Below are 25,214 nucleotides of genomic sequence, written 5' to 3'. Positions count from 1 at the left end.
TGATGACTGGTTTATTTTCAAATGGTGTTGGATTTAAAGAACAGTACATATTTTGGCAATCTAATTGGTCCTGAAGCATTAACTTAAAGGACTGAAGATAAATGTTTGAATAGAATTACATGAGAAAGAAGAAAAAAAATGAATTAAATCATATCTCGTTTGATTTTGTTGATTTCTGCATTAATCAGTTTTGTAAGTTTTGATTTCTACAGTGATCAGTTTTGAAAAGAGCTTTTGTAAAACAAGAACTGAATGACAAGATCAAAGGAAATATGGATTAGGTTGGGGCATACTCATAAAAAATAATTTATCCAACTAAAATCAGTGATTCAGTTATTTAATTAAAACATTTGCATGATTTCAATTTACCATATAATTTATGTATTTAAGACCATGCTGAATATTAATTCTACATGCATGTAAATCTCTTATAACATTGGTTCACAATCACTGAGCTGTTCAATTTATCAGTTACATGAAAATGTGGGACCATTGCAGGTTTTAAAGTACAATGATTACAATAATTTATTTTATGACGATGAAAAAATAAAATTATATCTTTGCATTTGAACTTATAAAGCAAGTAGCTTTTATTTCCATTTAAGTCTTTCACCCTTTCATCTTTGTAGCCTCAAACACTTGCTTGTTTATTGGTTGTCCAATTATAGGTTTCATAGTCTCTTCAAAAAAATTAAGCTGATAGATCTTTCCAGTTGCGAGTTATGTAAAATATACAGCCATTTAAGTTGAGTCTCAACTAAACAATCACGAACCAGACATTAAACTTTTTTTTTTAACAGAACTATGGTTGAATTTTTTTTTGGACTAACCAGTTACTATACATTACTCTATGTGCAGCATGACATTTTATTTCTGGGAGACTATTTTATGACAATAGTAAAAGTGACAAGTAGATACAATTGTCTGAATTGTGGGATTATCTTCCATTTATGGTTTATTTGTTTATGGTATATTCCTCCTTATTTCTGTGTACATATTATCCTTGATTATATATATACAGTCTATATTCCTGTTACCTTATAAACCACCTGTAGATAGTTTTATAGACTTCTTCAATTAATCCTTCTTTTAAAAATGTGTGTATCTGCCTGCTGATCATGAGAACCAAATTACACAAAGCAATAATAAGACTTGAGTGTGTGTAAGTTGTCTAAATTTGTAAAGAAGTTACATACATGTAAGTAAGTCTTGCACATGCTTTCCAAATCGCTTTGTTTTTACCTCTTCCTCTTATTTTTAGAAATACATAAACATTTTAATCTCATGATTTTATATTAGAATGAATATGTAAATGTTCCGGACCATATGAGTATCTGGACCATACGCGTATGGTCATGACCATATGGGTATATACTCATATGGTCCGACCATACGCGTATGGTCAGACCGTACGCGTATGGTCGGGGTAATCAACACGTATACTTTTAAACTCTTCATTTGGTGTGACCCTTCTGGTTGTTACGTCACTAAGATGTAATTTTATTATATATTAAAACAACTTATAAAAAAAAACCAGTTTCACACAGTTAATAATACATACTATTTGTAAGTACAATTATAAGAAGATGTCAAAATCAAATGAACATATTGTTAAAGGAATTTTATTGTTTAAAGTAGGTTACATCACCGGCAAGGATCATGATATTTATTAAAAGATCATGATATATTTTAAGACATTTTTGATAAGTAAAATATTAAAAGTGTAATTTCTATATTTCTATTCTAATCTTAATTATAAGACCGGTAAAATAGCATTTACGAGCTATGAAACAGCCACTGCCTTTATTTGATTTGATCTTTAATATTCATTTTACGATATTGGAGATCTAGAGTTGGACATTTTCGATCTAATAGAAGCAATCGCATAAAAGCTACATGTATGGTACCGTGTGAAGGTCATTCGAAATATACAAAAGTATACACGAATACAATTAGCGATGAAAACTAAGATCAACTGACTGTGGCATCAATATTTAATGTTTATGTAGCTTTTGAAATGTAAAACTAATACTTTTTTTTTGTAAACACACATTTGTTTTTAAGATAAAGTTTATTGTTTTATTTCTATTGTATTTTTGAAAAAAATACCCATATGGTCCAAATACTCATATGGTCCGGCCCGTTAATAACCAAACGAGTATAATACTCATATGGTCGGACCATATGAGTATACGCATATGGTCATGACCATACGCGTATGGTCCAAATACTCATATGGTCCGGAACATAAACATGAATCTTTTAACATTTAGCTAAATTTTAATTTATTTTATGCTTTTAATATAAATATTCCAACTTCTTAGAGTAGTCATCATTTGCTTCGAAAAGAGTCACAAGGTCTCAAAAGTACATTTGAATAAAAGTTTTTAATATTGAGTTTATGTTTTAGAATGATGAAGACAAAAGAAAGTTAGAGGATCAGATAAGGTCATTGAAATCTGGGAAAGAAGAAATTGAAAGAAAATACATGTAAGACATTGATATGTTTATTGCTAATACATTGAAGTAATGCATCAGTAATTTGATAACACAGTTATTGTTATAGATTTGATTGAATGTTGATGGCTTAAACTGCTGTGGCAATTAAAAAAAATCAAGAAGAAAAGAAAATTTACATAGAAAATTATAACAAGTTGGGTTGGTTATTGTGAGAAATAGACCAAAAGAGCTACTGAAAAATTAGGAATGTATGATCGCAACAAGAGTTAAAAAAAACCACTTTAAAAATTTAAAAGGTTTGGTAAGAAAAGGATATATACACCTTTGATAGCTGCTAAATGTTTTCCCATTCTTAACATGCAGATCTTGACTCTTGACAATATGTTTTGAATTATAGGCAGGCAGTTCAGAGTTTAGATAGGCTGAATTCAGAGGAGGGAAAAATAAGACTAGAAAGAAGTGAACTTGAAAGAAAAGTAGCTCTTATTCAACATGACCTTAAAGAGGTATCAGTGTGACTATTAATAGTTTATTTACATTTCAAACCATGTGATGATTTGTTTAGTAAAACTACATTTTTTATTATATATATCCTGCAAACAAGTTTTCCGTGTAATTAAGGAATGACTTATATTTTTTCTGTCTATGAGGAAATAATATAAAAAATGTGATGCACACTGAATAACCTGAGTAGCTAAAAAAATCAGCTTTTGTCAGAATCCTTATTTGAAATTAGAATGTTTAAAAGATATAAATCCTGTTCAAAATATACAATTTTAAAATTTATGAATATCATGTTTAAAAGTTACTTTTGCAATTTAGAGGAAACTGTATTTGAAGCTTGGCAGAGGTCTATCGGTAGTTTTACTGTTGCAAATTAAGTTTACCAGGCGACGCATAGACAGTAAAACTACCAATGGACATTTGCAAAGCTACAAATACAATATAGTTTTCTCTATTCAAATGTAAAATATACAAATCATTTAATGAAAATTCTATGAAATAATGTTAAGTTTTTTTGCTTATTATTATTGTAATTAAATGTCAATACTTTCCGGAATTTAAAATTTTGGCTTTCTAAGTTACAAACAGAATGATAGAGAATTTTACGCTTATTATCATCCTATCAAAACCATTGATACAAAATGATTGCATCAGGAAAACAAATTGTGTCATTAAACTAACATGTTTAAAAATGCAAGCTATTGCATCACAAACAAAGGAAGGTTATTCACACAGATATTGATTTTCAATGACAAGATTGCAGACTATTTTTATACTGTATCTTGGTTGACCAACTTTATCAAGGAACATGAATGTCAAGCTGTGAAAAAAACTAGATCACTTATTTTAAATATTTCCTTGTTCAGTATAAGAACTAATAAATACAACAAAGTGCATAATAAAGTTTGTTGTGTAATTAATTTGTTGTTGGAAATCATAAAACAATCTTATTACTTTTAGACACAAAGAAAATTGGACAATGAATTTGAGAATAAAAGAAAACTGGAAATGATGATAAGGGAGAAAGAAAAATTACTAGACAGTGAGATGAGTGCAAGGAAAGAACTATCCAGTAATAAAATGCACAATCATGAAAAAGTAGCCTCTCTAGAGAAATCGGTAAGTCTAATTCTCTTTGCATTTTTTGTCTTAAGACATGCACTATGGAATAACTATTGTCGTGTCATTTAGTAAAATTTGAGAAGCAAATTCACAACATCAGTCACATGAATTTATTATGATATATGAGTGATTCAAATATGAAAGATGATTTGATAATTAATGGTACTAGCATCAGCGTTCTAATTTTAATTATTTTTGTTAAAAAATAAATGACATAAGCAAGTGAAATTCATAGTGTGAATTTTGATATTTTACAGATTGCTGACCTGAATGAGAAGTTACAGTTGGAATCAGAAATGACGGCTAGATTTAAAAAATCCTATTCAGAATTACAACAGGTACTAATGTTAATGACCTTAGGGATGTTAATGACCTTGGGGATGTTTACAACAAGTGTGGGAGGTCATGGGTTAGAACATCTGCCAATGACCTTGGGGATGTTTACAACAAGTGTGGGAGGTCATGGGTTAGAACATCTGCCAATGACCTTGGGGTGGTTACAACACATGTGGGAGGTCATGGGTTAGAACATCTGCCAATGACCTTGGGGATGTTTACAACATGTGTGGGAGGTCATGGGTTAGAACATCTGCCAATGACCTTGGGGTGTTTACAACAAGTGTGGGAGGTCATGGGTTAGAACATCTGCCAATGACCTTGGGGATGTTTACAACATGTGTAGGAGGTCATGGGTTAGAACATCTGCCAGGTCAAACCAAATCTTTGGCTGAAAATTACAGTCTTTTAAATTTAATGTATTTTTCATTTCCATTTCAAAGATATTTTATATCCTAAAGATATGAGCTTTTCAGATTATTTTTATCCTAAAGATAAGAGCATTTGTCATTGTGTTGTTGAATTTTCATAGCTCTGAATATAAACTGTTCTTTTTTTTATTTTTATAAACCAGCAGCAGATTAATTTTTTTGGCTATTACTTTTAAAGTTTAATCATCAGATAGATTGCAGAAATTTTACCCAAATTGAAGATTTGCATGAAGAAAAATAAACCTGGACAGAAATTTCTTTTAGAAATATATTTGTTTTTGATTTCATATGCTAACATTATTAAATAAAATCTTGTATTTTCAGAGATATAATTTATCAGAAAAAAATTACAGCGATCTGAATTACAAGTACAGTGAAATTCAAAATATTAAACTGTCTTTGGAGAAAGAGGTGATGACATTACAAGATAGCTTGGCCCATGAAATGAGCAATAGAAGCCATGCATCAGAAGAAACATTTGAACTTCAAGGTTAGTTTTATATAAAAGTAATATTTAAAATTCGAGTAACCTGCCTTCTTCCATTATTGTAGTTGAACCAATTATCAGTAATGACAAAGGCAATATTTACCCTTCACCATTACTTTAATTGTCTGTTTATTTTTAGAAAAAGTAAGAAAGTTACAAACGGAAAAACAAAAAGTAGAAGAAAAAGAAAGAATTACGAATAAAGAAATCCAGCGACTACAGGATAGTATAGTTAAATTAGAAAAGGTGAGTTCATTGTTGTTTTTTTATTATATTTTCTGAAAATTGACGACACCGAAATGTACTTGAAGTGTTACCATGTCAGTTTGTATGTTCATCAGTACTGCAACCTAAACTTGGTTTCTGTTCTGTAACTTTGCCTGAACCGTATGTTATGTTGTACACCATTCTTTCTATCAATAATAATTACCTCAAAACACTAATCAAGTTCGAATTTGGGAGGCACCACTTCTACTGTTCTGGAATTATGCCCCTTTATATATATTGAAAATTTCAGCTTGACGTTCACTTACTTTGTCTCAACACACAATGCTTATTACCACAAAACTCAGATCAAGTTCTTTATAACATTATATAAAAGAGGAGTATCATCTGTGTCCCTTAACACTCTCTTCATTTATCTTATTTAAAATGATGGGCTTGACAAACAACATCTGTATTTTTGTCTGTCCACTATCAAAATGGTTTTTAATTTTTTTTTAAAGCAGAAATTTCTAAAACACCTGAAATGATTAAAAGAAAATAAAATTTTATTTATTTTAGAGTAAAAATAATATGGAATTAGAATTGGACACATATAAAAAGAGGTTTACTGATGAAAAGAATGCTCATCAAACAACAATAGATCGATTTAATGCTGATAAGAAAACCATCAAAGAAACCACGGAAACTACAACATTGAGTGCTATTAAAGGTTTGTTTATTTAGAAATACTAAGTTCTCAGTTCTGTAGATAAACTTTCATAAAATCAACACCAATTAGAATCTTTGATAATGAATGCAAATTAAATTAAATTGCTATAGAACTAAGGGTCAAAATATGGCAATTTGGTAAATTTTTCTTTCATCTCTTGTCATCTTATAAATTTTGTTTTATATTCAAAAGAAAAGATAAAAATTTTGGAATAATTCTGAAATTTTAGTTGAGTAAAATTCAAAATTGAAAGTATACTTGTACTTGAGATTTTTTTTGGTAAATTATATATATTATCGATAATTTGTATACATGTTAGTAAAACAGTATCTGCAATTCAAATTTCTAGATATTCAGATAAAGTTGGAACAGGAGAAAACTGCACGACAATCAGCTGAGACAAGATTGTTGGAAGTAGAAAAATATAAAGCTGACTTGTCTGTAGATATCAAACAGTGTGAACAACAACTCTCTACGCTACAGAATGAATATAGAAATGAGAGGGACAAGGTGAGATAACTGTTAAATGTCTAGGGTCATCCCACCATTTGGTCTATGAATTTAGAAAAGCCTTACCTGTTTGATGATGCCACACTCCAGTAGACTTTTGTTTCAATTCTATTTTTAGAAGTCTGTGAAGATATATCGGTGATCTGTTATTCTAACACTACATTTATTTAAGGAACGTCTGTAATATTTTTTCTGTCTATAAAGAAATAACATAAAAAATAACGTGCGTAGCGGGTTATTTAACAGTGTGCACCGAATTTTTTATGTTATTTCTAATAGACAGAAAAAATATTACAGTCATTTCATATAATTTAATTCTAAATTCCGTAGAAAACCATGAAAAAACGTTGATGACGTCACGATCAAATGACTAAATTATGTCTATGGGCTCATAACAAAATAACGTCAGCCAATCAGAAGGCGTGTTACATCCAAAATTAAATTATTTAACATTAAAGGAAGAAAGATGCATTGCATAGTAAATTTTGCTGGAACCAAACATATTCTGAAAATCAATTTCAGGTTATTTCTATGTTTTAAAATTTTACAACACATTTTAACAAATGATAAGATAGTTCATGAAAAATGTTAAGAGCCTTTGAGCAAGATGGCATGTCTTCTTGAAACATCTAAAAAATGGTAAAAGATAAAAGACAGAGGTTTCATCATTATAGTTATTAGATATCTTGTTTTTGTTTTGCAGTCAAAAAATCTATCATTACAAGTTGAGCAAGAAATACAGAGAAGAAATTTAATGCAGTCTGACTTTAAAGCACAGGCTGTGGAATTAGCTCGATATAAAACAATAGAAAAACAGCTTAATAAGGTATGGTTGTATAGAACAAGGCTGATTAATAAGTTTTATAGAACATAATAATTAGAAAAACAGAAAATCTTGAGTAAGAATTTATAAAGATAGGAATAACTTACTACTTTTAAAACAACTAGATATATTTTAGTTATATGTGGAACAATTAAAGTAAAAGCACTTTGCTAAGGCACTTTTATTTAAAAACAGATGTTCAATTGTCATACCTTTATTTCAATGAAAGATACAGGTAAGGTCAAACATATTGATTCTACATTTTTATTGAGATTTTCAAAGGAAGAATATGTTCTTAAGTTGGTGAAGCATGGCGATCAGCCGGTGGACAGCTGACAAACAGTTGGTGCATTAACTTAAAAATGCTTTAATGAAATTTTTACAATTTAGATATGTTGTTTCCTGTGACGAAATAAAGCCGCAGTGTTCTCCCCAGAAATTGCATTTACCATCATGGTAAACAGTGAAATTAGAATTACCCTCTTGCTTCTTAAAATTATAGCATCACATCCATAACATTATCTATAAGAAAACCAATTCAAATAGCATCACATTACCCATATGCTAAAAGACCCTTGGGAGAAAAAAGTAAAATCACAAAAATACTGAACTCAGAGGAAAATCAATTTGGAAAGTCCATAATCACATGGCAAAATCAAAAAACAAAACGCATCAAAAACGAATGGACAAGAACTGTCATATTCCTGACTTGGTACAGGCATTTTCAAATGTAGAAAATGGTGGAGAACACTGAAAGGTCAAGTTTAATTTTCAAGAATATTGCTTTTATCGTTGTTGACTTGTAGACCTTATAAAAGTAGCGAAAAAGTGATAATTATAGCATTGTTCATGCATTAACTTGAAAATACTTTCATGATATCTTTTTAAATTTAGATATGTTGTTTCTTGTTACTAAAAATAAGGTAACAATTTTTATGATTTGAATTTAATTGTTGTTGAGTTTAGACCTTTAAGTCACTAAAATTGGTACTTAATTTAACTTTGGCCTTTCTATTTCTGAACCCTACAAAACTTCATTTATTTATGGGTGTCAAGATTAATCGGGTTTGCTGTCACTCTGACAGCCTCTTGTTCTATCTAGTATTTGAAAAAAATAGTGTTCAGGAAAACAGAAAAATATTATTTTGATTTTGTTTTCAGGAAATATCTGACTTGAAAGAAGCGTCAAGAAGTTCAGATTTAGAAATCAGAAAGTTAAGAGAGTAAGTTTAGCTCTATAATTTTATTATAAACAGTAAATGATATTCCAGATAGTTTCATTTCCTCAGAAATATAGATTGTTGCTTTTGATTTTGTCAAAATCTTCATCCAAAGATTCTGGATTTATTATAGCTAGTATGCCAAGTTTAAGAAGCCAAAAATCTTCAGTTAAATTGTCTTGTCATTTTGCAAATTATCAAATTCAAATTTGAAGTTTTTTTTGGAAAGATTAGAACTTGTTCTAAATCTTTACTTAGGCACTGGCCTCCCCAACAACAGGACAGGTTACCTACTGTTACTAAATGTATTCACTCTGAAATATAGTTCCCTATGGTTCTCATGTATGTGCACATAATGAATTATTGAAGCAGTTCATTCAATAATGTCATTATGGTGTGTTGATGTGCAGGCTTTTAAAAAAACCATTTTGATTAGGTAACTGGGTATTGATTCAACTAGTATGATTGACAACTGTCATTATCACTAAACAATCAGACACAAGGTGGACCTTTATTTTTTTATGCAACCAACCACGCTGTATTTTTTCACATTACACAGGTGTTCATTGTACATACTCTCCCTGAGTTTTCCTTGAAGTCTACCTGCCATTTAGATGTCACTTCTGTAAATCTTTTTGAAGAGGGGGCCCCAAAAGTCAGAGCAAAGTAACATTGATGTGTTTTTTTTTTAAATTTGTATCTGTTTGAAATGCTTTTCAAAAATGCTGTTAATCAGTAATAAGTTGCATAAAAAGTTTAAAAACTAGAACATATCATGTAATTGTCATTTGTCAGGACAATTTAAATTTTTCTTGTCATTTGTAGAATTTATATCAGGATAACATTAAAAACGAAATAATACCATTTTATTTTCCAGGGACCTTTCAGTTAATGAATTACAAATGAAAGAACTACAGGACCAGTTAGAGGCTGAACAGTATTTCTCAGTAAGTTTTGACATTTCAATCTTAAATGAATTTTAACAAAGCATTTTGTTCATGGATTCCATCTATTATGGTGTGAGATTTTCAATTGAATAGCCAGAAATTTAATCCATTTGAAATAAGCATGGCATTTGTCATTTAAATTCTTGGTTTTAATAAAACATCAATATCAGTGCTCAATGAATCAAAACACTTTAACTGTAGCTACAGTTTTATAGATTGGCAATACATTGATTAAGATTAATTTGGGTTATAAAGAATGTAATTATTATAGTTCTAGGAATTTTATTAAAACTACTATTTGATAAGGAGGAATTTATTGATTAATGACATATATAACTTCTTCTTCCAGTCATTATACAGAACACAAGTAAAAGAATTAAAGGATGATGTAGAAGAGAAAAATAAAAGTTATGAAGATATACAAACAGATCTGATAGCATTAGAGGAGGAAAAGTAAGCTGTCAATCTTATTTTCATACATAAGAAAAATCTTTTTTTTCTTTTCTTTTAAATATTCATTGCAGTATGATTGTAATTTATTAATTTTATTTTCTCCATTTAAAACTTTTATCTTTGGTTATAAATAAAAAAAAAAAAAAAAACACTTTTAATTGTATAACAAAATAAAAAGGTTAAAAAAAATGAAGTCAAAATTTTATATTTGGTTTTGGTAATTTTAGGGACTCACTCGTCCAGCAGTTACAGCTAGCTCTTGCCAAAGCTGAATCAGAACATATAGCCTTAACAATAGCCGAAGAACAACTAGCAGATGTAGAGAAAGAAAAAACTGTGTTACGATTAGAAATCAAAGAATTAGTATCTCGACATAAAAATGAACTGAACAAGAAAGAAAATATGATAGCTGCAGTGAGTATTCAGCTTTTTTAAGGATTAGATATTCAAGTACCATATCATTGACTAAGAAGTGGTTTAGATCAGATAATCATTTATTTCTCTTTTGGAAAACAAAAGAATTAATTAATCGAAACATTAGAAACAAAAGAATTAATTGAAGGAAACATTAGAAACAACTGAATAAGTTTTGTGACCTAAAATTGATTTGGACAAGTAAGTATGATAGCTATGATATGTGGTCATAATATATTAAAGTTTCTTTGAAATTGGTTATATTTGTAGCATCTTGTTCCAACAGTTTTATTATTTTGTTTTAGATGTGTACAACAAAATTGCTTTGAAGTTATAAACTATTTGATATGAATTGTATGAGATATCTTATCATACGTAATAGTGCTTAGAATGGAATATACTTCAAAGAGAGCTTTTGTAGTTGATATTCATTTAAATAGTAGTTCAAAATACACAAACAGAAGGAAGTTTTGAATAATGATAAGTTGTTTATTGAAGAATAAGCCCACTGCTATTTATATAATTTATTGATTGTTTAGTCTGAAGATAACTGCAGAGAATATTCAAAGAAAGTTGAACAGATACAGATGGAGAAAGATGATATCGTAAACAGAATGAAAAGTTTGCAGGATGGTGAGTTATATCTATAATTATTGCAGTGTTCGAACAAGATATGAAAGAATTAGCTTTTTACAATAACCAAAATCGAACCAAGAAAATAATCAGCATCTAATGAAAAACTAACTTGGATTAAGGTGGTTTCTTCTGTTATTTATAAAGAAGATTGTAAGATTTATTATGTTTCAAATAAAGTAATGTTTGTGATACTTTCCAACCAACCAATTTTGAAGCTAGACCTGGAAAAGGGTATCATACAAGTTACCAGGGCTCTTGGTCATAAAACTTTACTCAGTAGTCTGAGTACTAGATTTGTGCTTGAAACACTCAATCCAGTAATAAACATGATCATCATACAGACTCAGTAATTTGATTGGTCAATTTCTGAGTCTGTATGATGATCATGCTAAAAAGTTTAATGACTGCAAGGCTAGGACTGAATTTCTAGTAAAAATAAAATATGAGTAGGGGATTTTATACATACTTAACTTTGATATAATTGACATCTTATTATGACTAAAAACATTTGATATTGTGAAAAAACTATTTTAGATTACCAGAATATGCAACAGAAAAGTGTGCCGGATAATGAACTTGATAAAATAAAGAAAAGTCTAGAAGAAGAAAGAATGAAAAAGATTCAGGTACACATTTATATTTTATTGAAGAAAAGAATAAAAGAAGTGTAGATATGATGAGAAAGTGTTTAATGGCATTATTGAGATGTAATTGGCAGACATTTAGATTTTAAAAAAGACGACAAGATTTGATAATATTGGAAATGTGTTCTATACATTATTGGAAATTTTTGAAAAAAAATGGTAATTTTAAAGAAAAGATTTGGGCATGTTTTTGGGTATGTTTAAATGTTGATAATATACCTTTCTATGAATTAAATGTTTTAGGCTGTAAATAAGTTAGCAGAAATAATGAATAGGAAAGAATTCAGAACCCAGGGTAAAAATGCTAAAAATGCTAACTCTGACCAGAGTGTGAAGAAAAAAGACCGAGAACTGAGGAAACTACAGCAAGAGTTATTAATGGTAAGACTAACTAACAAATATCTTTTATCCTAATTTTCTTTGTTGTGTAGCTGTCTCATTGAACTATACCCATAACTTCTTTTGTTCAGGAACAATTAGTGTTGGATTCAATAGATCGTTATTAGTTGTACTAGCCAGCATTAAATAAATGGTAGCTATCTGCCAATTTGGAATAGTAGGCTCAGTATGTAGAGCAGGGGCGGATCCAGGATTTTGGAAAGGGGGGGCGAAGATTTTAAATTTCGCCGAGCGGAGCGAGGCGAAAAAATTTTGGGACCTTTTTTCGGCTAAAAAACCTAAAATAAGTGTAATATGCACAATTTAAACGGTTCCTGGCTTGGGGCATGTATATTTCATAACTGCTGTATTAAAAGTGTAAGGGTTGGACATTTTTTTATGGACATGGACATTCGATTACAATACTACCAACACGAGTTACAAAATGTAAAAAAGACAAACAAGCAGTTTTTATCAAATTGTTTCACCCAACACAACTTGGAGAACCGAAGTGAGGGGTTCCAAATCCCCCAAAGATTACGAAAGTGTCTGAAATGACAACGAATTTAGAATGATGGTCGACAAATGGAGACATAAAGGTCACACCCAGTAGGCAGGTTACAAAGTATTCAATATACATAAGTCCGGCGAAACAGATATTCAAGTCAGACACGCAAACCCCGGCCACAAAAAAACTACGCCCGTTTTTTCATCATGTTTATTTCATGCTAAATAATTTTGTTGGAAATTTTCGTTTTTAATAGCAAAAAACTGGACAAGGCTATTGTTTTCAATCCAGATACGGTTCAGAATTATTGTTTAAGGCAAGAATCAGAGTCAATTTTTCTCTCTCAAATATCTAAGACTGTCTCCTCAAATCAAATGGTTCGTACCTGAGACTTGAAGTTTTTCTAGAGTTTATACTAAAATTGAGAATGGAAATGGGGAATGTGTCAAAGAGACAACAACCCGACCACAGAAAAAACAACAGCAGAAGGTCACGAACAGGTGTTCAATGTAGCGAGAAATTTCCGCACCTGGAGGCGTCCTTCAGCTGGTCCCTTAACAAATATAGTTCGGTGATAATGAACGTTATACTAATTTCCAAATTGTACACAAGAAACTAAAAATAAAATAATACAAGACTAACAAAGGCCAGAGGCTCCTGACTTGGAACAAGCGCAAAAATGCGGCGGGGTGACAGGGATTCATTATTCAACTTTGTTATTTATAAAATAAGGTGGTGCATTTGGGGTTAAAAAGGTAAATAATATTGTGGAACTTTCTTTTTCTTGAGAGTGCAATAGTCTATAGAGTATTTACTAAATATTACTTTCTGTTTGGTGTAATAGTGAAATAGAAGTCAATACGTGTTTGCTCAATCCTGTGTTGCTTTGAAGGTTTCCTGATTGTCATGACATCCTCAGCCTAAGCAATGTTTATTACTGTAATTTTAATTTCAAAATGACCGTGTGCCGTTTTTTCAACGCACTGGTCAACTCCACCATAGCAAATTACATGACTTTGACAATCAGTAAATACCACCGAAAAATTTCTTTATAAGTAAAGAATTGTCGTATAAAAATTAAATACTTAGGAAATGGCAAAGTTCACAAAGTCTAGTCTGATAAATAATTTTACAAAAAAAAAAAAAAAAAAAAGTCTGAGCAAAGGGGGGGCGTACGCCCTCTACGCCCCCCCCTGAATCCGCCACTGTAGAGTTGAAATATTTCTGCTTATAACACATGCCATGTACTTCTCACAACTTTGAGTTTGGTTGTGTTTTATATTGATTTCTTATTCTAAAATATTTCAGGAAAAAGAAAAATATAATAAAATGGTAGAAAAACATGGGCGAGATTTGTCTGAAACCCAAGCAGCTTTATATGATGAAGGACAACAAAAAGCTCATTTACAGATGGAATTAGATTCTAAAGATAGTGAAATAGAACAGCTAAGACAGAAACTTGCCTATGGTAATATTGATTCCACTTCAATGAACAGTTTAACAATGGAAGATGGAGGAGATGGGTCTGGTAAGTTGTCTCCCTTTGAAAGATAAGTAAGTTTCATTATATTACACCTACTAAAATATTTAAAAAAAAAATCAGCAGCCCTGACTGGAATCACTTGAGCTGCAATTGCTATGTAGAGGCAGTGATACAGTTAGTCCTACCCAGACGCTATTGCCCAATTCAAGAAAGTCAATATTGGCAAAAAGACATTCCAGAAGATAAAATCTGGATAATACCTCTCAGAATACTGACATCATCCAATCAAAATAAGCATTACAAGTGAAATGTAATACTGACATCATCCAATCAAAATAAGCATTACAAGTGAAATGTAATACTGACATCATCCAATCAAAATAAGCATTACAAGTGAAATGCATCAGAATCAGGCAGAATGATGTTTATCGTGGAAAAATGGGACAAAGAAAAAGTAAACATTTCTTCAGCTGTCTTAATAAAAAAGAAGATGTGGTATGAATGCCAATGAGACAACTATTTACAAATATCTTAACACTTTTATAAAAGTTTTCATTTATAATTGGAAAAAAAATATATAATAAAACAATTTTATTGATGGAATTTGATTTTTGAATTTCAGATGTGATATTAGAGGGTTGGTTAGCAGTACCTAATAAATCTAATATTAAGAAATATGGTTGGAAAAAACAATTTGTGGTAGTTAGCAGTCGGAAAGTGCTGTTTTATAATACAGAAAATGATAAACAGAATTCTGATCCAGTCTTAGTATTAGATATAGAGTAAGTACATGTTCTTTTTCTTACAGTTATATAAGTCTGGTTCATATAACTTTGAAACTGCATGTGTTGTATATTAGAATATTTTGTAGTGAGTTTGTGCTAAAGAGAAAGGCAAATGATTCTTTGTGATGCTTGCACACTTCTATAGGTAAAAAGGTTGTGCTGTTTTAATTTTTGAGATCACTGAGTTGAGAGGTTTCCTATGTTGTCTTAATTATTGAATTTTGCTTTTGTAGAAAATTATTCCATGTGCGATCAGTGACACAGGGTGATGTATATAGGGCAGAAGCTAAGGATGTACCAAGGATCTTTCAGGTTAGTCGTATGTTTAATATTTTAGAATTTGAACATTGTGACTTAGGTTTTTTCACACACGTAAGAATGGACCACACCATATTATATAATAAATTTTTAAGAGGACAAATTTAAAATAGCTATTTTCTTTTAAAACAGTTAACCTTAATAATTTTTGCTTTGTTTTTATCTCCCTTTTTAAATGTGAAAAATGTTTTAAACTCAAACCATATCATAATTAATGCCAAATTACAACAGTTTTCAATCAAATTAAATCACTTTACATGAACATTATATATTTGGTATAAAGGGTAAGAATGGAAAACTGGGAAAATGATGATTTCTTCATACAGAGAAATGTTAACACTTGGTCTGTATATACTGACTATGTTAATTCATAGTATATGGTGTAATGTGATGCCCTATTTTATAATAAATATAACTTGTTTGCATCAGTCTCCAAACAGATAAGATGTACCAAGAATATTTGTATTATGTTTGCAGGTGTTGTATGCATCAGAAGGGGAAAACAGACGCCAGTCTGAAGTTCATGAAATTGCCCAACAAGTAAGCTTACAACAATCCTATCCCTCTGTGCATAATATATAAATTTCAATTAAATTTCTTCTAATTTATGTGTTGCCTCAACAAAGTGGCAGAGGTGAGACTTAAAGGTGCTGCCATGGAGAAAAGGGAACTTCTTAAAATATATATAAGTTATTTGATATACATTTGTGTTAGCAAAGGAACATCTAATTTCCATGATTATATTCTGCCTGCACCCTTATTCAAGTTCCATTGACTTTGAAAGATGTGCTAAGATTACGGGTTGCAAGTTAAATTAAAAACATTCTCAATATACAATCAAAATCACATACAGGCATTATCTGTTTTAACGAATTGCAAGTATACAAAGATATATATGTTTTATTTCCAGTATTATTTTTTTTTAAAGAAACTATTGCCAATAAAAAGGAGGTATAAGGATTATGAAATATTTGAAGAGAATCTTCAAAACACCAAAACAATCATCTAGAGGTCAGATGGGCACATCCCCAACCAACCTCATATGGCAACTTTTTTTCTTTTTTTATATATTAAAAAACAGTGATAACAGACTAAATATCTGATAGAAAATTTCTGAAGTTGTACATGACATCCAAATCTATTAATTCTCAAAAGGGTGAAGTACAACTACACTTATGGACCAAAGAAAATAAATCACGTCTAAACATTTCCTCAGTATTGTCCATTACAAACTGAGAATAGCCGTTACTCGCAATGCTAACAAGAGCTTTGATTTCCATTTTCTCAATTTCTGTGGAATCATTATTATTCATTGGATAACAATTTTTGTGGATTTCGTGAGTACAGATGAACCATGAAATCAAATGTTTACAGACTTCAGAAAAAGCACGAAATTAGATATCCACGAATTTGTAAGTTTTCCTTAATCCATGAAAATTGGTACCCACAAAAATAAATGAATCCACAGTAATCTGCTCTGTGTATATATTTGCTAGGATAATGATATGTATTGTGTCTGCACTAATAACTGAGATTTAATGTTTACAGGACAAGTCTGCTGTGATTAACTATAAAGGCCATGAGTTAATTCCCTTACATTATAGAACTCCTACAACATGTGATGCTTGTAATAAACCAGTGTGGCATCTTGTTCATCCACCTCAGGCTCTGGAATGTAGACGTACGTTATTTTCTTTATCAAATTATATATTGTCCATCCACCTCAAGCTCTGAAATGTAGACGTACGTTATTTACTTTGTCAACTTATATATTGTTCATCCACCTCAAGCTCTGGAATGTAGACGTACATTATTTACTTTGTCAACTTATATATTGTCCATCCACCTCAAGCTCTGGAATGTAGACGTACTTTATTTTCTCTTTAAAACAATATTGTAAATTTTCCATCCACCTCAAGCTCTAGAGTGAACACACATATTATTTTATTTGTCAAATTATATGGTCCATCCCTCTCGAGATCTGAAATGTAGACGTTCATAATTTCTTATATTATATTAAATTATATGTGTATTTTTTTTCCTTTGTAGATTGTCATACAAAAGTACATAAAGATCATTTTGATAAAAACGAAGAGTTCATCGGTTATTGTAAAGGTACGTCATTATTACAGAAAAGAGTCATAAATGTTTGAACAATGAATAATATTTCCTTTTTATTTCTGAATTTTGATTTTCCCAGTTATAATTAATTGACAAAATAAACATTGTAAGATAATAAGTTGAAGAGGAAAAACCTAATGAAATTTGTATTTAATTATATTTATGATATAGATTTTTCTTTTTCTTTACAGTAAATTATGACCAAAATATACAAGCAAAGGAAATGTTGCTGCTAGCTGAAAGTACAGAAAAACAAAAACAGTGGATACAGCATTTAAGTAAAAAGATAACAAAGAAAGGCATTGTTAGTTCAGGAAATTTAAGGTTAGTCCTAGGTTTTTATGTAAATATCAAATTTATTGTTAGGAAAGATTATGTCTTGGTAAGGTGACATGGTTTCCTACAGACTGTGACATCGTGAACTAGCTAGACAAAAACTGGCTCAACATGTTTGTCTAGTACATAGCAGTATTCATATCTACATTTCATTAACATGTGCTCGCCATGCATAAACATTTAATTTGCCACTGGACATTAAACATTCAAGTATGGACAATTCCATCCAAAAAGCACAATGAGTTTACTTCTGGAGCCAGAGTTAGATTTTTTTTGTCATAATCTTTCTAGCTGTTAAAAAATTTCAGCTGCATCCAAGAATCATTACATTTTTGTGCACCACACCTCATCAATTTTTGGACAAATTTCTTATATTTTTTTAACTTGTTCATATTCTGAAATGCAAAATCTTAACAGCTTTGCATTAAGGTTCAGAGGAATGTGGAATTATTATTATTGTATCGTTGGATACAAATTTTCCTGGATTTCATGGGTACAAGTGAATCACAAATTTGCTTTCTATGCGGAGATTGGTAAAAATACTAAAATCAAGAAATAAATTATCAATTGGTAAAATCAAGAAATAAATTATCCTGGAAAATGCAAGTTTTCCTCAAGCTACTAAAATTGATACCCATGAAAATAAATGAATCCACAGTAGATGGTAGAAATTTATTTGACTAGTAGGATTTGACATCAATTTGATCACAGAATAAGAATAAATCATTGTATAAGGCTCCAAATTTGAAGAAATTCTGTCCTTTTTTATATGACTGCAAAATTTAAAATAGATAATTTTTGGTTGTATATTGGTATCACATTGTCGTCTTTGTCAGCATCATCATCGTCGTCCAAAGACAATGGTTTCCAGATGATAATAAAATTGAGAATGGAAATGGGGAATGTGTCAAAGAGACAACAACCCGACCAAATAAAAAACAACAGCAGAAGGTCACCAACAGGTCTTCAATGTAGCGAGAAATTCCCGCACCCGGAGGCGTCCTTCAGCTGGCCTCTAAACAAATATATACTAGTTCAGTGATAATGAACGCCATACTAATTTCCAAATTGTACACAAGAAACTAAAATTAAAATAATACAAGACTAACAAAGGCCAGAGGCTCCTGACTTGGGACAGGCGCAAAAATACGGCGGGGTTAAACATGTTTGTGAGATCTCAACCCTCCCCCTATACCTCTAACCAATGTAGAAAAGTAAACGCATAACAATACGCACATTAAAATTCAGTTCAAGAGAAGTCCGAGTCTGATGTCAGAAGATGTAACCAAAGAAAATAAACAAAACACTTTAGTTTTGGTGAATCGAAATCAATAAAATTTTAACACAATGTTTATAACCAATGTATTGTCCAAAAGGTTTAAGAATTAGGGGCCCAAAGAGGCCCAGAACAAGCATTTATTTAGTTTCAGGACAACAAGTGGTGTATTAGTATTTCAATTGCTCTGTAATTGTACCACAATGTTTAATACCACAAGTAGAAGGTTTGGATTTATTTTAAGGGTTATTGGGCAAACATTCTAGGATTTAAGGGCCAAAAAGGGGCCAAAACCAAGAATTTTTCTAGTTTTGTGACAATAACTTGTGTGTGACTGTATGGATCTCTGCCATTATACAACAAGTTTCCATATAACAAAGGGAAGGATTGGAATGATTAATAGGGGTTATGGTCCAAAAGGTTCAGAAATTAGAGGCAAAAAATGGAGCCCAAATAAGCATTTTTACTCCCATTAGAATTTTGAATTGAGATTATTTTTGAAATAATGGAAAGGGGCAGGTGAAAAAAGCGGGGGGTGTAAATAAGAGGAAAACAAAAAATTCTTCAAATGTTATTTTTTTTTAGGAGATTAAAATTCAAAAGGCATTGTGTATTGCTCGAAGACAAACAAATAATTTTAAGTTCATTAGACCACATTCATTCTGTGTCAGAAACCTATACTGTGTCAATTATCTAATCACAATCCAAATTCAGACCTGTATCAAACTAGAATGTTGTGTCCATACTTGCTCCAACTGTTCAGTGTTCGACCTCTGGGGTGGTATAAAGCTGTGCCCTGTGGAGCATCTGGTTATCTTTAAAAAAGACATTTTATTTCAGTGAAAGTAAGAGTAGATCCCTTAACAGAAGGCACAGTAAACAAGGTAGGTGGCAGCACTGTGGACATTATTCCCTATTTATTTCCCTGTAGTATCCTTTATATCAGAATATTTCATGGGGAGTCCTTGTTATGTCTATACTAATCTTTACATTTTGTTTAATTACAGCACTCTAAGAGGGACAAAGCAGTATTCCTCGTTTGGACCACAAGGTCGTCAAGGTAGTGGTCCCAGAAATGCAGTCACATTACCTCCTAACTCACGTCCAGTGTGATCACTGAGATGGCAGTCAACCAAACAATATCTACACAAACAGTGGTGCCTCCTCAACCTCTACCTTCTTCCATGGACAAATCACCCATCTTCCAATAGTGCTTTGTGACAAATGTGCTTTGTATTTTCAGCATTCGTAATTTCCATATAATATTCTCTATTTATAATTCCTTAGTGGTGCTTTTTATACATTATATTTTGGGTTATTAGGTGATAAAGTTTGGGACTAATATTATTAATGCAATGCAATCACTGTCTCCCATGAATTATCTCCCTTTATTAACTAGTCATTGATTGGTGTTCATAATGATCTGTTCTATTTTATAGAAACAAATGTCTCTGGTTAAAACTATTGTATTTTAATTGATTGGAAAGAAAACATGCAAGATTATTCAGATATCTGTTATTTACGGTGAACAAAATTAGGGAAATTTCTGTTATCTTTCCATAAAAAAGGGTAATTTGTATTAAATGATAGAAACCATTATTACTTAATTGAATCAAAACTTGATGTTCAGCTTGTTACTGTAGTCATAGCTTAGGAAAGCCAGTATACACCATGTTATTGCCACAGATATCATTTGTATATTTAATAGACTTGCATACTGTATTACTTTTATTATTAATTGTTGAATGTAATTTATTATGGGTTTCTTGGGGACACAAACCATATATACTTTTATTCACCAATTAGTTAAGTGTTTTTTTAAGAAATAGATTTTAAATGGTACTTAAAATTACTAAATGGTAATATTTTTTTCTAATGATTCTACAGTATTTAAAAAGTCGGTTTGTTACATAACTTTCCATTAGATGATTTTAAGTCATATTATTATTGATTTGTTATTAAAGAAATGTCCATGTATTGCATAGTTAGTACAAGTTATAGTGCAGTAGTACCTGGAGTGTAGAAAGTGCTAGTTTAGCAGATCTGTTTCATGATGAATGTTGATCAGAATCTCTTGTTATTAATGATATTTATATAATATGACCAATGTAAGTGTTCATATGTTAACTTATATGATGTAAATCCATTATATCATTATTTCAATGATGAAAACATAATTCAATGATATCAGTTGGGGACTGTTCTGGTCATATCTGAACCATATAGTTACTCTTAATTTTAGCTAGGATAGAGATCAATTGCATCAATATATTGCAATCAACATATAAATAACTGCTTCATAACTTGATTAAAGCCATGAAAATATTTGTTTTTAAACCACAATGTTTACATTACTATTGATGATATTTCATATAGATGACTGATGTACTGTTTCTGATACTTTCTCAGAGTAAAAACCATACAGATTTAGGGTTATAGACCTCTCTTAACCTAAAAATCAAGTTAAATTAATTGATGAAATAGTGCTATTTAGTTCTCATTAAGTGCTTACCATGATACAAACCTACAGTAGTGCTAATTGTTATACTTTTTATACTCTCAGATATTGTTGAATTATATTGTTTGTCATTGGATTGTAAACTATGTAAATAGATATGTGTATATATTGTACATGTATATATAGTGTGTACATTTAGCAATATAAATGGTGCTGATTTGTTACAATCATGTAAGACAAATGCTCAGTTAAGGTTGTAATGAAAAGTGATAGCGTAAACACCTTCATTTTATTCTCATCTTATTGCTTGGCTTTTCGCATAAATAAATTATGATACAAAAAATAATTTGATAATGACTTACAATTACGATTATGTTCAACACCACTAATGGGAGAAATAATTTGATCACTTGCACAAAAAACGGTAATATACAAAACATCTTATACCTAAAGGACAGAACTTTTTCATATATTTATCTTTGTAGCAATGCTAGTTCTAAGAAGAAAGAAAACAAGTTTTATAAGGATATGTAGCTCAGTCAAATATATCATAGGTAGAAATTTTCTGATTATATTTGCTATTATTTAATCATGAAAAGGGGCATTAGAACAATTATTTAAAGTTATGTTATGGTAGGTTTCAGTTTTTAGAGAAAATTTCACACTCAGGACGGGTCTGTTTCTCCCTTAAATACTTTAGTAGTATTACAATGGTTTTAGTACCAGTTTAAAATTTGGCAATATATGAAATACTGAGATTTTACAGGTTACTAAATTAGTTTCATTAAACCAAATTTACCTCTTATGTTTCTTTGTTAAGTGTTATTTTTGGCATGTTTGTTTTTGTCTTAGAGGTATACTTTATTTAGTTGAAATTCCATTTTATTCTTAACCACCACTTGGAAATAATGTGTGTATGTAATTGGATAGAATGAAGTTCTGTTCAATTCTTCACTTGGGTTGGTCTTATTAACTGAAAGAAAGAAATGTCACTGTTGTAACTGTTAATCTTCTAGTTATGACTTTGCAGTTGGATCATTTTTGTCATTTCATCTTTTGTATACCAAACTTTCATTTTATGCTATTAAACCAAATTGATCAATCAATACAATATGTTATCAGACTTATACTGGAATCCTTTAGAAAGTTAGATATTTAAATTGTGCACATAAATAATTTTCACTAAAACATTCTATAGTCACACTTTGTAGATATTGCAGCATATCCAATTTTCAGGAATTCCAAATAATACATGCAAGCTTTTTAATTAATTTTTTTTATTATGTATTCAAATGCAAAATTGCAAAGCAAACTAGCCACATACATAGAATTTAACAGAGGTATAGGAGTTTGTGCATCTTCAATCATGATAACTTCATACACTTATGTTACTTGTGACTAACATATCATCAACTGTAACAATTCTCTTACCTTAGTATTATGTTTAACTTTGCTCATTGTCATCACTTCAAGGTCATTCCAGTAAACACTTGCTTACAAAGTCATCGCCATGGAGACCAAACTGCTGCTGATTTCTCATTGTTTTATGTACATTATCAAACTGTTATTTGTGAAACTGTTGAACCTGCTTTAATATTTTGTTTAAGTTGGAAATGAAATTGCTTATTATTTCACCAATAAAAAAAATCAAAGTAGTGAATATAAACATAATACTATATATGTATGTATAATAGGTGTTGCGAATTTAGATTTAAAAGACAAGTACATTTATTATAATTGAATATTTTGAGTTAGTTATCCCAGTATCAGCATTATGATCATGGGGAAAATGAGCGTTTTGATTAAAATTTGACACGGTGATTTCATTTTCAGTGAAGACAACTACCCAGTACATTGAACATTCCTGTTAGTACCAAGTGCTACCATTGTGCTATGCATGCTGTATGATTATTCCTTGTATATACTGATGTACATATTTATGTAAGCTTAATGGCTTCTAATTGCATCAACCATATTTTTTATACTTGTGACACACATTGTATATTCTGACAAACATGTTTTGCATATCACATGCAACATCAATAAAATTTAATGCTAATGATATTTGCTTGTTTTATTTATATTATGGCCTACTGGAGGAAATAGCCTTGATGCATGAATTTAGCCTCTTACCTAAAGCAGGGGACAAGAAGCTTTTTTTCATTCATCCATCTGTCATGCCCCAAGTTTAAGTTTTTGGTCAAACTTGTTTTTGATAAAATTAAAGTCCAATCAACTTGAAACTAGTACACATGTTTCCTATGATATGATATTTCTAATTTAAATGCCAAATTAATTTTTTTTAGCATAAAATGATAGTGTGAGTTGGAAATCCCTGTACTATGGACACATTCTTGTTTTGCTTAATATTTGAGATTTAGTTCATAAGTCTATGCCTCCTTTCTGTTGAATTACTCATTAAGCACATATTGCATCTGAAGTTATCTAGTAATTCATCTATATGTAGTTATTTGGTCTTTACTGAATAATTGATTAAAAGGTGTTTATAAAAGTTGTCATTAGAAAAAAAAACAAGTGTTAGATTTGAGTTATTGAGTTTTTGGGTTTGTAAGATAAAATAAATAGTATCTTGATAGCTGTCATAATTTTGCAATATTGTTTTGTAAATGAATTAAGATATTAGGCATATTTAAAGCTAAGGACATTGATTTGTTCTTCAAACAAAATATTCGGAAAAGGTAATTTATATATATTGAGATGAAAATAAGTCCAGTTCTACGTATTAAGAGGAAAATAATGGACCAAAGAAACAGACTAAGAACACTTTACATGCCATGCAAATGTATTCTTAAAAAAAATCATTACAATCATGGATTTATGTGGAAATGTTAATGATTAAACTTATGACTAATGACTTTAATTTATTTTAAAGTTAAATACACAAAGAAATGATTTTGAAAACAACTATTTTTTTGTTGTCAATATAATGGGACTCTATGTAAATGTCGTACACAAGAGGATTAGCTAGCTATAAAACCAGGTTTATGCCCACATTTTCAAAATAAAGAAATGCCTGTACCAAGTCAGGAATATGACAGTTGTTTTGTATAAGTTTGAGTTTTTTTTTTGGCCATTTGATAACTTAACATTCCGTTTAGAATTTGTCCTGGGAGTTTTATTTTGTTATTCTAGTTTTCACAATGGGATAAAGAAATTTGAGATGCCATCCAATACTATAATTACAGTGCTATGTCATTTTGTTTTGGTACTTTTATTTGCATATATAGTTGAGGAGTTCACATAAAAGTATTTGTTATAACTTAGAAGGGACCTTCTAGGAATTTGGTCAAATTGTGAATACATGTATATGCTTAATTGTGAGATGCTTTGTAATTTACGGGGGTTATCAAAGGTACCAGGATTATAATTTAATATGCCAGACTTATATATAAAAGTAAGTCACAATTTTAACCTATTCCCTAATATGAATGCCTTTAGCCATGTGTTAATTCGCATTGCTATTACATGTGTCTCAGTATTTATACGTCCAACATTCATGGTTTAAGTTATGATGTTTCTTTTGTTAAGTCTGTATTGATATAGTGTAACTTCTTTGTCCTTAGTGTTCTTGTGTTTGTTTGTACTGCATTCCTGTTACATAATGTTGTC

General features: G+C 30.4%; 1 protein-coding gene across 3 annotated transcripts in view; it reads left to right on the top strand.

Annotated features, from left to right (window-relative positions):
• Positions 1 to 23,648, top strand: part of LOC134696905 (rho-associated protein kinase 1-like) — a 34,220-nt gene extending 10,572 nt beyond the window's left edge. For all 3 annotated transcript variants that reach the window (XM_063558883.1, XM_063558875.1, XM_063558889.1), the window contains 24 exons: positions 2,411 to 2,490; positions 2,858 to 2,966; positions 3,925 to 4,083; positions 4,344 to 4,424; positions 5,178 to 5,343; positions 5,480 to 5,586; positions 6,124 to 6,274; positions 6,624 to 6,784; positions 7,488 to 7,610; positions 8,769 to 8,830; positions 9,705 to 9,774; positions 10,124 to 10,227; positions 10,455 to 10,641; positions 11,181 to 11,274; positions 11,812 to 11,903; positions 12,165 to 12,302; positions 14,116 to 14,335; positions 14,913 to 15,072; positions 15,309 to 15,387; positions 15,871 to 15,933; positions 16,942 to 17,074; positions 17,443 to 17,508; positions 17,706 to 17,838; positions 20,134 to 23,648. In XM_063558883.1, the coding sequence (XP_063414953.1) occupies positions 2,411 to 2,490; positions 2,858 to 2,966; positions 3,925 to 4,083; positions 4,344 to 4,424; positions 5,178 to 5,343; positions 5,480 to 5,586; positions 6,124 to 6,274; positions 6,624 to 6,784; positions 7,488 to 7,610; positions 8,769 to 8,830; positions 9,705 to 9,774; positions 10,124 to 10,227; positions 10,455 to 10,641; positions 11,181 to 11,274; positions 11,812 to 11,903; positions 12,165 to 12,302; positions 14,116 to 14,335; positions 14,913 to 15,072; positions 15,309 to 15,387; positions 15,871 to 15,933; positions 16,942 to 17,074; positions 17,443 to 17,508; positions 17,706 to 17,838; positions 20,134 to 20,239 (2,844 nt within the window). In that variant the 3' untranslated portion in view covers positions 20,240 to 23,648. The remainder of the gene's footprint in view (positions 1 to 2,410; positions 2,491 to 2,857; positions 2,967 to 3,924; positions 4,084 to 4,343; positions 4,425 to 5,177; positions 5,344 to 5,479; positions 5,587 to 6,123; positions 6,275 to 6,623; positions 6,785 to 7,487; positions 7,611 to 8,768; positions 8,831 to 9,704; positions 9,775 to 10,123; positions 10,228 to 10,454; positions 10,642 to 11,180; positions 11,275 to 11,811; positions 11,904 to 12,164; positions 12,303 to 14,115; positions 14,336 to 14,912; positions 15,073 to 15,308; positions 15,388 to 15,870; positions 15,934 to 16,941; positions 17,075 to 17,442; positions 17,509 to 17,705; positions 17,839 to 20,133) is intronic.
• Positions 23,649 to 25,214: the final 1,566 nt, after the last annotated feature.

Source organism: Mytilus trossulus, chromosome 1 (assembly GCF_036588685.1).
Source record: "Mytilus trossulus isolate FHL-02 chromosome 1, PNRI_Mtr1.1.1.hap1, whole genome shotgun sequence".
NCBI lineage: Eukaryota > Metazoa > Mollusca > Bivalvia > Mytilida > Mytilidae > Mytilus > Mytilus trossulus.
Note: the sequence above shows the minus strand (reverse complement) of the source record. Positions and strands in the feature narration are given on the sequence as shown.